The sequence below is a fragment of the Sinocyclocheilus grahami genome, unplaced genomic scaffold (genome assembly GCF_001515645.1).
Source record: "Sinocyclocheilus grahami isolate Dianchi unplaced genomic scaffold, SAMN03320097.WGS_v1.1 scaffold471.1, whole genome shotgun sequence".
Classification (NCBI taxonomy): domain Eukaryota; kingdom Metazoa; phylum Chordata; class Actinopteri; order Cypriniformes; family Cyprinidae; genus Sinocyclocheilus; species Sinocyclocheilus grahami.
This window is the reverse complement of record NW_015505650.1, coordinates 761-18,437: the sequence shown is the minus strand read 5'-3', so window position 1 is coordinate 18,437 and position 17,677 is coordinate 761. Positions and strand designations below refer to the sequence as shown.

Here is a 17,677-nt window from a genome sequence, read left to right as displayed (position 1 = left end):
TGGTCCTTGAGGCACCCCACCACGTTTTGCATGTCTCCTTAATCAAACACACCTGATTCATGTCATCATCTCATTAGTAGAGACTCCCAAGACCTGAAGCTGGAGTGTCAGAGAAAGGAGACATGCAAAACGTGTTGGGGTGCCTCAAGGACATGCCGGACTGTTTTCAGGATCTCAATCTCTGTCAGCAGGTTCTCCATTGAGCTTTTATTCAGACTTTTCTTACTGACCACCTTCACAGCCACCGCCTCCCTGCTGTCAGTCTGAAACCAATCAATCTGTCAATCAAAACCTGCACATGATCTACACCAGTGGTTCCCAACACTGGTCCTTGAGGCACCCCACCACGTTTTGCATGTCTCCTTAATCAAACACACCTGATTCAGGTCATCATCTCATTAGTAGAGACTCCCAAGACCTGAAGCTGGAGTGTCAGAGAAAGGAGACATGCAAAACGTGGTGGGGTGCCTCAAGGACCAGTGTTGGGAACCACTGAGCTACACAACCACCACTCAATGGAAGAAGAAAACGTTCAAATAAATAACACACAAGCAGTCAATTAAAACAGTAAAGTAGTAGACGAACAAGAAAGTAAATAATCAATCAATCAACATAATATGCTTCTGGCTATTCGTCAATAATCAGAGATAAACAATCACTCGCCTTTCTGAAAGCTTTATAAACTGTCGCATATGTGCCGCTTCCCAGTTTCTCGGTGAGAATAAAGTCTTTGAGCTTCGGCGGAGCGAAACCCGCAGCCATTCCGAACCCAACATCAATCAATCAATCGATAATCGATCATATTTACAGCATATTCACGAGCACAGCGCTTTCTCCTGCCCTGATCAGAGCCATTCAAGCGTGCGATTCAACCACGGGCTGCTTACTTTATCAATGACAGTCATATATTACTTATTTCATGATCATATAATATTATACATTTCATAAACGTGTTTGCATGCGAAGCGCTGCGGTCTGTTTACTTCCGCGCACTGACGTCACCTGCCGGCCGGATCGGGTACTGCACCTCCATTTACTTTACTTTGCCTTTATGCATTTAGCAGACGCTTTTATCCAAAGCGACTTACAGTGCATTCAGGCTATATATATATATTATTTTTTTTACCAGTATGTGAAATGGGGTAAAAATGAATTAATAAGCGTGATGTGGATTCATTCGTGCACGTATACACGAAATAAAATGAATCCCTGAAGCATGCTCTGTGCACTATTGTTTGTAAACGTTTGACAGCTTTTGGTCAGTGTTGACAAGATTAGGCTGTTATATGTACTGCGGCTCTGTGTTCTTTCACAGGAGAGAAATGACTGAAGTGTGTTTCTGATCTCATGTGTCACGCTGCTGTTATAAATAGAACGCGTAGAACGGACAGCGGCTTCAACGCTAGAGCGAGAAAATGGGCGGGGCGTTGCCTCTGATTGGCCGGATGCAAATATATTTGCATAATTTATTTTTATTCTTCACTGTGTTTTAAGATGAATTACTAGTGAAGTCTATTTCTATCATTATTTAGGTGTAAATGATTGTTTTGTTACTTTATGTGTCAGTTATATTTGATAGTGTAGACTTTTTATTTAATCATTATGTATTTTTCTCGTTAATGTGCTACTATTATTATTTTATTTAGCCTCTTTCGACCCTCGGCGGCTCGACACCACAGGTACATACACCAGCTAACCAGCTCGACCTCATCTTTACACGCAATTAGAGGAACAGGCTGAAAAACCTTTATAAAACACACGTATATCAAAGGAGACGCGTCTGTCCGGGCCACCGAGCGCCTCCTGCAGGAACCACCGGATCTATTATTTCCGGTCACATTCCGCTGTTCTCGGTTCGGGTGCCGTCAGCTGTGAGGCTGAAGATGGCGGAGCGCGTGGCTGCACGTTTGTCCGCTCAGGAGGAGCAGATCGAGGCGTTGAGTCGTGAGATCCTCCGCCTGCGGGACGGACTGACCGGCGGGTTCGACTTCAGCACCCTGGCCAGCGGCCCGAGCCTGGACGCGCTGCGCACCGAGAACGAGAAGCTCCAGTACCGACTGCTGCACCTCCGCCGGAGTCTCCGAGCCGAGCAGGAGCTGGAGGAGCACAGCCACAACCAGAAGCAGAAGCAGAACCAGAGGAGAAACACACAGAAGAGCCAGAGCAAGCCTGAAGAACCAAAGGAGAAGAGCCGTCCAAAGGTCTATCTATCTATCTATCTATCTATCTATCTATCATCCATCCATCCATCCATCCATCCATCTATCTATCTATCCATCTGTCACCTATCATCTATCTATCTATCTATCTATCTATCTAGTCTTAAAACCTTTTAGTTAAAAGCATGTAGTAAATGAGAATATGAACATACTGTTTCTATTACATTAAGTCTTTCCAGCAAAAATAAAATAAAAATTGTTTGCTTTGTTCCTCTTTTGTAAGTAAGTTGCTTTGGACAAAAGCATCTGCTAAATGCGTAAATGTATACATTCCGCCAATTAGAAAAAATGAAATAAGCATGAATGTGCTGTTCATTAATACACAAGCAATATTGCATAATGTTTGAATGTGTTTGTTTTTGTGTGTTTCAGCAGAATGCTGCTCCGTCTCGATCCAGTGCATCAGATGTTCAAGAGAAAAACAAGGAGAAAGTGAAGGCAGAGGTGCACTAACACACACACACACACACACATATATACATACACACACACACACACACACACACATACACACACACACACACACACACACATATACACATACACATACACACACACATATACACATACACACACGTGGTCAGTGTGATTGCTGTGTCATTGCATCAGCATCATTCATGTGGCATTTAACAGCTCAGCTGCTCTCAGAGCTCATATTAGACCGTATACTGACCACATCGCCCCCCCACTCTCTCTGTCTCTCGTGCACCGGAGCAGCTGAACCCGTGGCCTGCATTCGTCTCTGGTCGTTTACAGCTTTATGAGCAGCTGAAGAAGGAGAGCGATGCTCTTCTGGCGGAGCGGGCGGCCGGCGGTCACTCCATCAGCGTCCAGCTGCCTGACGGACAGACGCTGAAGGCCACAGCCTGGGTCAGCAGCCCGTATCAGCTGGCCTGCGCCATCAGGTGAGAGCATTTACTCCTCATTCATGTTACATACGAAAGAAACTGAAATCTGACACAAGATGATGCATTTGAGGAGCTCTATTGACACTTTCCATGAATAGGGTACAAATTAGTCCAAATCAGTGTTGTTCAGAATGAGATATTATTATAGTATCAATATTTTGAATGAGTTGTTATTTTTAGGGCCCGAGCCCCTAGGGGGCTCCTCCTAGGGTTTTCATCCAATCGCCACCAAACTCGGTCCACATGATCTCAAGACATGGGGGATGCAAAATTGCGAAGGGATTTTTGATGTCTTGAATGGTTTGGCCGTGGCAAGGCGACACATTTAAGGGCGAGAAATTAGAAAAAGGAAGTGTCTAATAACTTTTGCACATATTGTCTGATTTTGATCAAACTTCAGCAGTTTGTTCATTGTATGAGGCCGATCACATAGCTGTGACTATTATGAGTCAAAGTTATAGCGCCACCAACTGGCAGCATGAAGTGCGTCTCTTTTAAAAAATGCTTTGAAATCACATGCTTATTTTCACCCGATTTGCTTCAAACTTCATCAGAATAATGTGAAAACACTTGAGATGTAAAACTGCGAAGGGATTCTTGATATCTTAAATGCTGTTGCCATGGCAACGTGTCGAACTTGAATATTCTTAACAGGTGTTTTTAAGGCACTTAGCAAGCTTAGAATTTCATGAAACTCGACACACACATCAGTATTCATGATAGTTAGACACATGGGTGTCGCTAGGCTATTTTTGTAGTCACATAATGAATACTCAGCCCCCCTAAAATTTTGCAATTAGCTCCATAAACTGTACACGAATTCGTGATCACCTCAGTCCCATTTAAATTTCATATTAAAAACGGTGGCAGACTTTGGCTCCTCCCCGTCTTTCAGGGCGTTCTTTTTCAATCTGCAGACCGCGAGAAACAGAGGGCAAGGTGTGTGTTTATCAAAGATTGCATCTGTGCAGTTCTTTGTCATAAATCCAGTTTACAAAATATCATGGGGGAGGAATAATCGGTTCCCCATCTACTGTAGCCTAAGTTTTCACTGTGTTCACCCCTCATCACACCACAACTGTTTCCTCCTGCGAAAATGAAGCACATGAAAATGTGACTTTCAATATAATACATAATCCAATGCATGTGGCAAAGAGGTTTGCATACTTGAGCTAAGGAAAGAGGGTTGTACTGGAAATGCAAACAGTAACATTTTGTGTTTGTACAGTAAACAAGTTGTGTGTGTGAGATCATGAAGACTTGAATTTGGCTTATTCAGTACTCAAATGTTATACCTATCTATGCAATATAGTGGAATACTGCAATAAGTTTAGTATACGACCCCTATTAATCAAACATTTTTTATTTTATTTATATATATAAATTATAATATATAATTTATAATAATATATATATATATATATTTTATTATTATTAGGCTATTATTATTATCATATCCTCACTGGGGGCTGAGCCCCCATAAAATGAAAATCCTAGAATCGCCCCTGGTTAGACACTGGCAAAAGCTCATAAATGGACGTGGAGCAGGTGCTCTATAGGGCCACCTTTTGACAAAAGTGGGGGGTTACTTTTTCCTACAGACACCAAACTCAGTACATATATTGTTTTCATCAAGCCGGACAACTTTCTAATTTACAGTCATTAGCTATGATCAACAGGAAGTCAGCTATTTTGGTTTGAATGTGTATTTTTGGAAAATTCAGGCTGTGCATTATTGCATACTCCTCCTAGGAGAATCATGCAGTTCACACCAAACTTGGTGCCAACATGATGCCAAGATACTGAAGATGCTAAATTGTGAATGGATTTTGGATATCTTGAACGGTGTTGCCATGGCGATTTATTAAAATAACAGTAAAAAAAGGAAACAGTAATTTTCTTGTATCTTTAAAGTGCATTATCCAAACTCTTCTAAACTTTTTTACATATGGAGAACAAGTCATTCTGAGGAAACATGCTTAGTTTCATAAATTTAAAATGCTCAGGGGCCAACAAAAAATGTAAAACTATCAAACATTTCAGCTGACAGATGAAGGCTGTAATACTAAGGTTGTCCACCAGATGAAGTCATAGGATAAGAAATCTTTTAAGCCTAATCCTCTTTCTGTTCAGTTTGCATTAGTTAGATTGACAAATAAATACATAAAATAAGTTGATGTGTATTGTACTGGTAATATAGTTTTATATAATTATTTCACAAATGCTTATAAGATCATTAAAATGGATGGGTTAAATGCAGAGCACAAATTCCGAGTATGGGACACTACACTTGGCTACACGTCACGTCAAAATAATACACTACCCATCAATATCTCTTCCCTTTGTTTCACTTTCATATTCATACTTTTGGATTTTTTAAAATTTCGTTTATTTTATTTGAAGCAATGGAAATGTTTTTTATGCTTTTAGTTTTAGTTAACTATAATAATAATAAATTTATATAAAAAATGTATTTATTTATTTGTTTAGATCTATAGATCTGTCACTATTTAGTAGTTTCATATTTACATTTGGCAGATGCTTTTATTCAAAGCGACATGCATTGCATTAATTATCAGTTCATGCATTACCTGGGAATTGAACCCATGACTTTGACTTTGCTATTGTCATACTCTAATGTTTTGCAACACAAGCCTTACTGTTTTTTTTTTAACCATTTTGTGGAAAGGTGTTGCACATCTTTCTATCTCTTAACATTTACAGCCTTACAAATGCCTTAAATGTTCTGCTGCATATGCCAGTGTTGTTGATGTTGTTTTGTTTGTTTGTGTGTGTGTAGTCAGGCTCTGGCGGACAGCTGTGTGATCGCGCGTGTGAACGGAGAGCTGTGGGATCTGGACCGGCCGCTGGAGACCGACTGCAGTCTGGAGCTGCTGCGCTTCGCCCACGAGGACGCGCAGGCCGTTGGTTACTCACCACACTTCCATACTTGACTGCTGAAGGTATATCTGAATGTACATGAACAGATGTTGTTGTGTGTCTCAGGTTTACTGGCACTCCAGCGCTCACATCCTCGGCGAGGCCATGGAGCAGTTCTACGGCGGATGCCTGTGCTACGGGCCGCCCATCGAGAACGGCTTCTACTACGACATGTTCCTGGACGGACAGAAGTGAGTGGAGGTGTTCGACGTCCGTCTGATCTGAGCAGAGCTTCTGTAGCTCAGCGTATCTGCTGTTTGTTCACAGAGGAGTGTCCAGCACAGAGTTTGGAGATCTGGAGAACATCTGCAGGAGCATCATGAAGGACAAGCAGCCCTTTGAGAGACTGGAGATCAGTAAGGAGACGCTGCTTGAGATGTTTAAGGTGAGGAATCGCTCCGTTTGCTTTAATAGTTACTTCATCACATCAACAGTCTTCACTACAACCCGCCAAGATAAAAGCTTGGTTTAAATTGAAGAAATTATTACAGAAATATATTACTGTTGTACAGTAAACTGTACTTCTCAAAGTAATAATGATAATATAATTTATTAAAACATTTATTTAGGAAATATCACAATTCTTCGTTCTTGTTTTAATTTAAAAAGTACTTTTTTTGTAAAAGCATTTTCTAACCCTAACCCTAAATAAAACAAAGTCCTTCTACTTAAAAATCGCACATATATTTCAGTGTGTTTCTTTGTAATTAATTGTGCAATTTACTAGAAATTTCTGAGTGAAAATATTTCTACACTAGAATTGTTACTTTTTCATTTGATTACCACCGTGTTTGATCATTTTGTATTAAATCATAAAACAAAGGATGTAGAATTTCTTCATTTCATAGGGCCCTATTATTGATAACATTTTAATAAATTATTACAAATTTAAATTAAAACCTCTATTAATTCTATTGATTAGATATGCTTTTTGGTTATTAAAATTTAATTAAACCATTAAAATGGAATTCAGGAAAAAAATTTAATAATTTGTGAAAAAAATAAAACGCATTTCATAGGGCCCTATTATTGTTACAATTTTAATAAATTATTTTAAAAAAATTATTAATTTTACAAATTTTATAAATTCTATTGATTAGATATGGTTTTTGGTTCATTGAACCATTAAAACAGAATCCAGAAAAATAAAAATAAGAAAAAAATTAATTTGGGAAAGAATAAAGCACATTTCATAGGGACCTATTATTGTTACAATTTTAATAAATTATTAAAAATGAAATGTAATTAAACCATTAAAACAGAAAACATATAATTTGGGAAAAAATGAAACGCAAACCGTACATTTACAACCATTTTTTTTTTAATGATGTTCTTGTTCGAAAAACCATATTTAAGATTGCTTATGAATATGGTATTTATTTAGTACCATGTTATACATCACGTTAAATCATAGTACCACGGTATTGTCATCTGATCAACCTGGTCGCAGTGTTTTTCTATGGATGCTGAGAAAATGAAATGAAAACATTTGCTTTTATTTTTCTAGTACAACAAGTTCAAGTGTCGGATCCTGAATGAGAAGGTTTCCACTCCCACCACCACCGTCTACAGGTAACGCAGGACGTCTGCTTTCTCCGTACGGATGCTATAAAGCCTCTTTCCGTCATGCATTCATATTCTTCCTCTGGTAGATGCGGCCCGTTGATCGATCTGTGCCGCGGGCCACATGTACGACACACCGGCAAAATCAAAGCGCTCAAGATCTATAAGGTACTCCGACACCTTTAGATCACTCTTACAGGTTTTGATATGATCTTAAACAGCGCTTATACTTCTGTTTTTATCAGCACTAGCACGTTGGTCTTGATTGATGTAAAATAAATGGGTCAAAGACAGTGATTTTATGTCCATAGACATATTAAAGCACATTAGATGTGAGTAAAGTGTCTACTTTTAAGGTTTCAAATGCGTTTTTGGAGAATAAAATGTTACAATTTGGTTGAAATAATGTTACATTGTCATTCAGTGTAACATAATATTTATGTAAACATTCAGACAACATGCTTATTCTGACGTGTACATATTAAAATATATAAAAGAATAAGGGAGCATATTAAATTTTATTGTGTTTTAAATGAGTAAAAATTCTTACTGACAAACGGGCGAAACCTAGGATAGTGGCACATTTTAAAAATTTAAAATTATGACTAATTAGTATTTGGGGTGAAAGTAATTAGTCTTTTAATGTCATAAATAGATTTTTGTTGTAAATGTGCCTGACGAGATTGTTACACTGAATGACATTTTAGTGGGCGTCTTCTGTAAATCAGGGAAAAATGTATTATATTTATTTTTTGATCGGAAAAACAAAAACAAAATTGCAATTAAATTAAACAGAAAACTTTTTAAATTTTTTTGGGAAAAACAACAACAATTTAAAGTAGTAATACACTTATTGTTTTTATGCTTAAACCCTTATTTGTCCAAATGCAAGTACAGATGCTTTAGAGCTGCAGTTCTGCATGAAAATGGCTTTATAGGGTGATATTAATGTGATATTGTGATGTTGTTCAGAATTCATCCACGTACTGGGAAGGACATTCGGACATGGAGACGCTTCAGCGGATCTACGGGATTTCTTTTCCTGACAGCAAAATGCTGAAGGAATGGGAACGTTTCCAGGAAGAGGCTAAAAACAGAGACCATCGCAAGATTGGGAAGGTGTGTGAGAGTCAGAGCTGGAATAAATGATTCCCTCTGGTTTATACTGAAACTCTTTCATCAGCTGAACCCCTTTGAGCTCAAATATTTACTTGAAGTCATTCTGAGATTAATTTAAGTCAATATATTTCAGTAATTTAACAACACGTTCACATGTTCCTGTTCTGTGATGTCGGATAATGGTCATATGACAAGCAGATAAACGCGTGAAATATTTAATCTTATTTTAAAATAAAGTGTTTTATTTAAAAAATTCTTTATTTTAATTGGACATTTTTAGGATTTTAATTAATTGTTAGTAAGTGTTCTATTTTTATTTTATTTTAAAACATTTTAATGTCATTTTATGACTTAATAATTAATTATTTGATCATTATTAATTATATAGATAAAATTGTTAATTCGAATAAGTGTTTTATTTAGATTTTTTAATATATTTATGAAAATGATTTAGATTTTTATTTTAAAATTTAATAAAATATAATTGTATTATTTAATTAGTATTATTAGTATTTTATAAAAAAATATTTATTAGAAATTGTTTTATTTTAAAATTATTTGTCTGACATTTTTTATGACTTAATTATTAGTAAGTGTTTTATTTTTAAAATATTTATTTTAATTTTAAAAAGAAATGCAAAATTAATTTTGTTCGGAAAATGCAAAAACGTAGTTCGTTTTCATAATTTTGATTTCAGAATGAGGTGTTCAAATTATTTCATCTTGAACGGCTTTTTAAAAAATATTTCCGTGTGACGTGCGTCTCTTACTGTGTTTCTCGGCTCCTGTGAGGGTCAGTTGGGGTCCGTCTTGTTCTGTTCAGCTGAAAGCTCCTAATTACACAAAACTAACGGATTTTGCTTTTTTATCCCTCTTTACTCGAGTTCTCTCATTAAAATCTTCTATACTGCATATAACAGCCGTGCCATATGGTTTATAGTGCATTATCTTGTACTGTAGCTACTGTGGTTGTTTTAAATTGGAGCCAGTTTGTCCAATCAGACGTGTCTCTTCACCTCCCGTGGAGCGACGCATGTCACTTCCTCCTCGTGTGTGACTGAAGGAGCTTGTTAAGATCTCGCTCTCTCGTGGTGTGATTTGCAGGATCAAGAACTTTTCTTCTTCCACGATCTGAGTCCAGGAAGCTGCTTCTTTCTGCCGCGAGGAGCTTATATCTACAACACGTTGACGGAGTTCATCAGGGTACGTCAGCATACGAGCTCAAACCAAAGCACAGTCAAACGCTGAATCCCACAGAGCCGTTAATGATGTGTGTGTGTGTTTGTGTGTTCGCGTGTGCATGTGTGTGTGTGTGTGTGTGTGTGCGTGCAGGAGGAATACAGCAGACGCGGCTTTCAGGAGGTGGCGTCTCCAAACATCTATAACAGCAAACTGTGGGAGACCTCGGGTCACTGGCAGCATTACAGTGAAAACATGTTCTCCTTCCCCGTTGAGCAGGACGTCTTTGCTCTGAAGCCCATGAACTGCCCCGGACACTGGTAAACCACAACTCTGTGCTGGACTAGATTTAATCTCTAAAGGCAGGACACTACAGGTGAACAGGGTGAAAATGTTAACTAATAGAGCTCACCATATTTCCCCAGTTGATTAATAACAGTACATTAAGACAGAGTTTTCTGAAATCTTATGTTTAAATATGATGCATTATCTAGTTAAATATGCATTCATTCGCATCTAGACATTGGATAAAGCCAGGTTGAAAACTCCTGTTTGATTTTGTTGCCATATTAGAGTTAAAGGTTTTTCCAGAGTGGATTTTGGATTTCACTTTTATCACTCCAGAAATCAGAAAATGCTGTCAACAGACAGATAAAAACGCATTTTCACCATGTTTTTAGGAATAAAATATTGTATAAATCCGTGTGATGAATATATAAACAAACCCCTCAGTAAAAACCTTCAGAAAATAGAGGGGAATAAATCTCTAAGTTTTGGTGTTTGTAAGTGCTGCTGAAGTGGAGAAAAAACTTTTAAAGGTAAGAATTGCAATTAAAAATCTACATACGCTAATAGATAAAGTGCAATAATAAGACCAAGTGAATTATATATGAACAAACCCCTCAGTAAAAGCCTTCAGAATATAGAGAGGAATACATCTCTAAGTTTTGGTGTTTGTAAGTGCTGCTGAAGTGGAGAAACAAACTCACAGCCTTTAAATATATGCATTTTCACCATGTTTTTAGGAATAAGATGTTGTATAAATCCGTGTGATGAATATATAAACAAACCCCTCAGTAAAAGCCTTCAGAATATAGAGAGGAATACATCTCTAAGTTTTGGTGTATGCAAGTGCTGCTGAAGTGGAGAAAAAACCTTTAAAGGTAAGAATTCGCGAATAGATAAACTGCAATAAAACAAACACTCAAAGTGTATTTTGGATGTTTTTTTCCCCACTAGTCTGAATGAAGACATGTTATGGAAGCAAAATAGACTAAAATCTCAAAATTGACCAGTGCATGAAATAACACTGGGTTTCCTGTATTGTCATGCTTTAAAGACAAAAATGGATGCTATGAAATCATATATTGACAATAAATGGTCGGCACCATTTTTTCTTTACAGTGCAATATAGCATAATATGCTGTCTGATTATCAAACATATCATTTAATTGGTACAATTCTTCGTTGAACTGATTGTTGAAGCAGTCTGGATCAAACTCAGTCTGAATCAGGGCTCAAATGACTCACTGAATCACAAGTTATAATGTCCGACTGAAGCTGAAAATCATTGAAAAAATGATTAAAATACAAGATTACTGACAAACTAGATAAAGATATACATATTTTGTTGTATTAAAAAAATGTTGAAAATGATATATTGATTATATATTGAAGATACAATATTATATATTGTATTAAAATAAGTTGCATTGGATATTATTTAGTATATTATTTAGCAGTGTTTTGTAGTATCACCGTAGTTTGGGTGTTTACTGACTGACTAATATTCTCTCTCTGCTCATGCAGTATTCTTGTTTTGAATCTATTGTTATCTATCTGCTTGTTTATGTCCTTCATCTCTCCTCCTCTTTCTCTGTCTGTCAGTCTGATGTTCGGTCACCGGCCGCGCTCCTGGCGTGAGCTTCCTCTCAGATTGGCTGATTTCGGCGTGTTGCATCGTAACGAGCTCTCAGGGACGCTGACAGGCCTCACGAGAGTCCGGCGCTTCCAGCAGGACGACGCTCATATTTTCTGCACTATGGATCAGGTGCAGCGCTCCTTTAGAATCTTTGAGATACTAGAATATTTTGAATTAGGTTAATTTTTATTTATAGAACTAATGAAATTAATAAAAAAAAAGCTTGATCTACTCGAATCCCACAATTACCCGTAATGCCTTTAATGAAGACCTCAACAGCTGATTTAGATCTTTATAGAGACAGAACCTAATTGTTTGCTCGTTGTGTTTCAGATCGAGTCGGAGATGAAGGGCTGTCTGGATTTCTTGCGCTGCGTCTACGATGTCTTCGGCTTCTCCTTCCAGCTGCATCTCTCCACGCGTCCGGAGAAGTTTCTGGGCGATATTGCTGTGTGGAATCAAGCCGAGAAGGTTCCAGAATAGCATTTTTCCTGCTGTCTTTAACATTTGAGCTGTTTGTTTTTGTGCAGTATTAACTGAGTTTTTATTATTTCATAGCAACTAGAGAACAGCCTGAATACACACACACACACACATACATATATATATACACACACACTCACATACATATATATACACACACACACACATATATATATATATATATAGGAAAATTCTATATTGATTATGTATTGAAAAATATTAAAATATGTTGGAAAGAATTGTATTGGATATTATTTATCAGTATTTTGTAGAATCGCCATAGTTTCACACATTTGGCTTTTTTGGTTTTTGAGAACATATTCAAAGATGAAATAAAATATAATATAAATATTAGATTAAAAAACTAAACTGAATTAAAGTTAAATAGAAATATATTTTTTTTTTAAATTACAAAAGCATATAATAAAATTGCTAAAATTAAAATGAATAAATATACAAATAAAAGCTAATTTTATATAAATGTGAGCCTGCAGCACAAAAGCAGTGTTGAGTCGCTGGGGGATATTTGTAGCAATAGCCAACAATACATTGTATGGGTCACAATTATACATTTCTCTTTTATGCCAAAAATCATTAGGATATTAAGTAAAGATCATGTTCCATGAAGATATTTAGTAAATGTCCTACTGTAAATATATCAAAACTTAATGTTTGATTAGTAATATGCATTGCTAAGAACTTCATTTGAACAACTTTAAAGATGATTTTCTCAATATTTAGATTTTTTTGCACCCTCAGATTCCAGATTTTCAAATATTGTGCTATCCTAACAAACCATACATCAATGGAAAGCTCATTTATTCAGCTTTCAGCTGATGCATAAATCTCAATTTCCAAAAATGGACCCTTACGACTGGTTTTGTGCTCCAGGGTCACAAAGACAGATAGATAGATTTCATGTTATTCTGGGTTTTTTTTAAAACCCAAACCATGAATCATCTCAAGCTGTTCTGCAGGAATAATACTCATCTCTTGTGTTGTAGATTGACATTAAGATTAAAGACGCCATCGGCCGTTATCACCAGTGTGCCACGATTCAGCTGGATTTCCAGCTTCCCGTCCGCTTCAACCTGACGTATGTGGGGTGAGTAGAGCTCAGATCGGCTGTGAACGCTCACACGGCTGTGAATCCGAGTTTAATCGTCTGAACCGCTGCAGGAGAGACGGCGATGACAAGGACCGACCCGTGATCATTCACCGCGCCATCCTGGGCTCCGTGGAGAGAATGATCGCCATCCTCACCGAGAACTACGCCGGGAAATGGTGAGGAGCACAAACCCTTTCCGTTACTCTGAACGAAAACTAAGAAATCGATTTCGGTAATTGAAATAAAGTTGAGAAAATCGCCAAATACTATAGTAGTTTTTACAGATCTCCTTCACATTAATTAAGAGGCGTTTGTAATGAATGAAATCATTTTGATGAATGGTGATTAATACTAGGTTTATTGTAGTAGCTGTGATATTTGAGTGGTTCGGGTCGGGTGCTGTCATATATTCTGTGTTGAGGAAATAATCAAGTGTTACATCTGATTTAAAACAGTCGGTTGATAGTAAAGATTTCATTTATAACAGTTAAGGGGCGTTGTTAGCTTAGCTGTTATAAATTCACTGTAAACCACGGCTTCACGGGGGTTACTGCTTTTATAAAACACGGTTATTCCATATACGTAGTAAGGTTTCACAAAATAAAACAGAGCAAATAAAGTGTAATGATATTAATAAACACAGTATTCTTCCACCAAACAATGTAGCTCCTCAGAAACAGTTGTGGTTGCTACAAAGTGGTTGCCGAGCAACACACAGACGTAAACAAAGGTGTGTGTTACTTTGTAGCGTCATTTACAACAGCTTCGAACACGGCTCAGCCAATCAGAGTCAAGCACCGGAACTCTCCGCTTTATAAATATATATTATTTAACATATTAAATAACATATTATGGAAAAGAAAGGCAAAAAAATTATAATTGTCTTATTCTTTAAAGCACATTCAACATTCATGTTATTTGGGGATGTTTAATAGGGGCATTATATGAAATTTAATAGGACTTTTATTTTGAAGGCACCAGAAGCAGCAAAATAAGCTGAAGCACTAAAATGACTAAAACTAAAACTGAGATAAAAATGACACTAAATTGACTTATTTTAAAAGGCAAAAACTAACATGAAAGAAAGCACATAACAAAATTACTAAAACTTTAAAAAATAAATTTTTCAAAACAATTTAGTTTTTGCAGCCATTTATAATGGTCTCTCTTAACCTTTAATCACTGTTACATTAAAGGCTAATTTTGCTGCTGTGTCTTTAAAACTTTTATATGTTAATATCTTAAGTCTGCTGCGATTGGCCAACCTCTTTGCATATGTAATGAGATGTAGTTGACACTTGGTGTCATTAAGCTGTGTGTTTTTTTGTGTTTTTCTGTGTGTGCGTGAGTGCATCTGTGTGTGTGTGTCTGTGTGTGTCTGTGTCTGTGTCTGTGTCTGTATCTGTGTGCGTGCGTGCGTGCGTGTGTCTGTGCGTGTGCGTGTCTGTGTCTGTGTCTGTGTCTGTGTGCGTGCGTCTGTGTCTGTGTCTGTGTCTGTGTGCGCGTGTGCGCGTGTGTCTGTGTCTGTGTCTGTGTCTGCGCGCGTGTGTGTGTCTCTGTGTCTCTGTGTGTGTCTGTGTGTCTGTCTGTCTGTCTGTCTGTCTGTCTGTCTGTCTGTCTGTCTGTCTGTGTGTGTGTGTGTGTCTGTGTCTGTGTCTGTGTCTGCGCGCGTGTGTGTGTCTCTGTGTCTCTGTGTGTGTCTGTGTGTGTGTGTGTGTGCGTGTGTGTGCGTGTGTGTGGTCAGGCCGCTGTGGTTGTCTCCACGTCAGGTGATGCTGGTGCCTGTGAACCCGTCTCTTGAAGAATACGCCAAACAGGTACAACATCTGCTCTGAGATCAGTCACTGAACAACAGAGACTGTGGAGATCTGACCGGTTGTGAAACATGTTAAAGACAAGTTGTTTCGGAGGATGAGAAAAACATGATTCCATAATGTGCATGTACATCTTTATAATACACTCTCAGAAAAAAAGGTACAAAAGCTGTCACTGGGGCGGTACTTTTTCAAAAGGTACACTTTTGTACCTTTTAGGTACCAATACAGACTCTTTAGGTACAAAGGTGTGCCTTTTGAAAAGGTACCGCCCCAGTGACAACTGTTGTACCTTTTTTTTCTGAGAGTGTACCATGCACTGATGAAGTTCTGGTTGTACTTATTATTACCGAGATAACTGAGATGTAATAATTATTAGAGCAAATACACAGATTTATCTAGTAGATTATTTATGATTTAGAGAAGCAATGCAACCTGCTCAAATCAGTCCTGAGATCAGTGTGTGTCTAACCAGGAACAAAAATGTTTTAGTAGAGGATTTTTAAAGCTATTCTGCTATTCTTGCATTGCAAACTTCATCAAATGTGTCCCTGCAGCACAAAAGCTTATTTATGGATATTTGTAGCAATAGCCAACAATACATTGTATGGGTCACAATTACACATTTCTCTTTTATGCCAAAAATCATTAGGATATTAAGTAAAGATCATGTTCCATGAAGATATTTAGTAAATGTCCTACCGTAAATATATCAAAACTAAATGTTTGATTAGTAATATGCATTGCTAAGAACTTCATTTGAACAACTTTAAAGATGATTTTCTCAATATTTAGATTTTTTTGCACCCTCAGATTCCAGATTTTCAAATATTGTGCTATCCTAACAAACCATACATCAATGGAGAGATTATTTATTCAGCTTTCAGATTGACACTTAAGACTGGTTTTGTGGTCCAGGGTCACAAATATGAGACAAATGTGGATTCTGCGGGTCAAGCAGCTCTGAAAAGACAGTAGTGTCATTATTGAGCTCATGTTTCGTGAGAGTAACTTGCTTGCTCTTCCTCCCGCTCCAGGTCTGTGAGCGGTTTGTTGAAGCTGGTTTTATGGCCGATGCTGATTTGGACTCTGGTTGTCTTCTGAACAAGAAGATCCGCAGCGCGCAGCTGGCGCAGTATAACTTCATCCTGGGTAAGCAGCGAGCGTCTGAGTGAGTCTGACGCTCCGCTCTCGAGTGCACGCTCTGATATGTGTTTGTTGGGCAGTGGTGGGCGAGAAGGAGCGCGCCGCTAACAGTGTGAACGTGAGAACCAGAGACAACAAGGTGCACGGAGAGCAGAGCGTGGAGGAGGTGATGCAGAGACTGACGCTCCTCAGACTGTCCCGCTGCCGCTGCGCCGAGGAGGACTTCTGAGAGGAGCGGCTGGAGACGGGACGGATGTTCTGTGTTGTGTTAGTTGGCTGTTAAATGATGGTTTGGTGTCGGAGTTCTGAAGGTTTGCAATAAAGACTCGAAGAATCACCATCATGTTTATCATTTGTCCATTTGGAAGCTTTATCAAATACACTACCCGTCAAAAGTTTTTAAACAGTACGATGTTTTAAAGAAGTATCTTCTGCTCAGCAAGGCTGCATTTATTTGATCAAAAATACTGTAAAAAATGTGAAGTATTATTAGAATGTAAAACAGCTGTTTTCTATGTGAATATGTGTTAAACTGTAATGTATTTCTGTGATGCGCAGCTGTATTTTCAGCATCATTCCTCCAGTCTTCAGTGTCACATGATCTTCAGAAATCAGTATAATATGCTGCTTTACTGCTCAAGAAACATTTCTGATTATTATTTTATTGTTACCAAATTAATGAATACAAAGAAATTCAACAGCATGCTTAATGGCAGAAAAATATATGATTCAGCGAAAAGTTTATTTTATTTTATTATTTTTTTTACAATGCTAAAATGAATGAAGCAAAGTTTCTTTCTCGGTTTTACAAAATTCACATAATCTTTGGAGCTAGTTAGATATTATCCAGTAACTTAAAGCAAAAGTGTGCGTGGTAGGACTTTTATTCTGAAGTAACGTGATTTAGTCGCCGCGGGGACTTTTATGTGAGCGGAAGCCGGAAGTGCGGCGGCGGCGGTGTTCGGGATGACGGTGAACGGACGGAGCATCATGAGCTCGTATGTGCTGCTGCTGCTGGACATTTACTCCACATGTGCGATCGGTAAGAGCCCGGACTCGAACACAAACACTGCACGGTAACGGCTTTGCTCTCCGGGTTTGGACTCGGTTACCGTGGAAGTGGCTTACCGTGTTTTTGTTACCGTGAACTACTCAAATCACGGTCTCATCTGAGTTACACGCGAACCATGTACATATTAGAGTGTATGCGTATAGTAATCACACTTACCGGAACATACCATGGCGTTTATACGGTGGAGTATCATGGTATAGCTGGA

General features: G+C 37.9%; 1 protein-coding gene across 1 annotated transcript; it reads left to right on the top strand.

Moving 5' to 3' along the window:
* The first annotated feature begins 1,816 nt into the window (after positions 1-1,816).
* Positions 1,817-16,741, top strand: LOC107553342 (threonine--tRNA ligase, cytoplasmic-like). The gene is made up of 19 exons (XM_016235544.1): positions 1,817-2,201; positions 2,592-2,663; positions 2,937-3,124; positions 5,928-6,051; positions 6,134-6,258; positions 6,335-6,452; positions 7,575-7,639; positions 7,720-7,798; positions 8,603-8,749; positions 9,854-9,952; positions 10,082-10,248; positions 11,816-11,978; positions 12,183-12,320; positions 12,408-12,428; positions 13,337-13,437; positions 13,512-13,616; positions 15,185-15,257; positions 16,292-16,406; positions 16,481-16,741. Exons 1-19 carry the CDS (start codon positions 1,884-1,886, stop codon positions 16,627-16,629), a joined length of 2,367 nt encoding a protein of 788 aa, XP_016091030.1. The 5' UTR covers positions 1,817-1,883; the 3' UTR covers positions 16,630-16,741.
* The last annotated feature ends 936 nt before the right edge of the window (positions 16,742-17,677 follow it).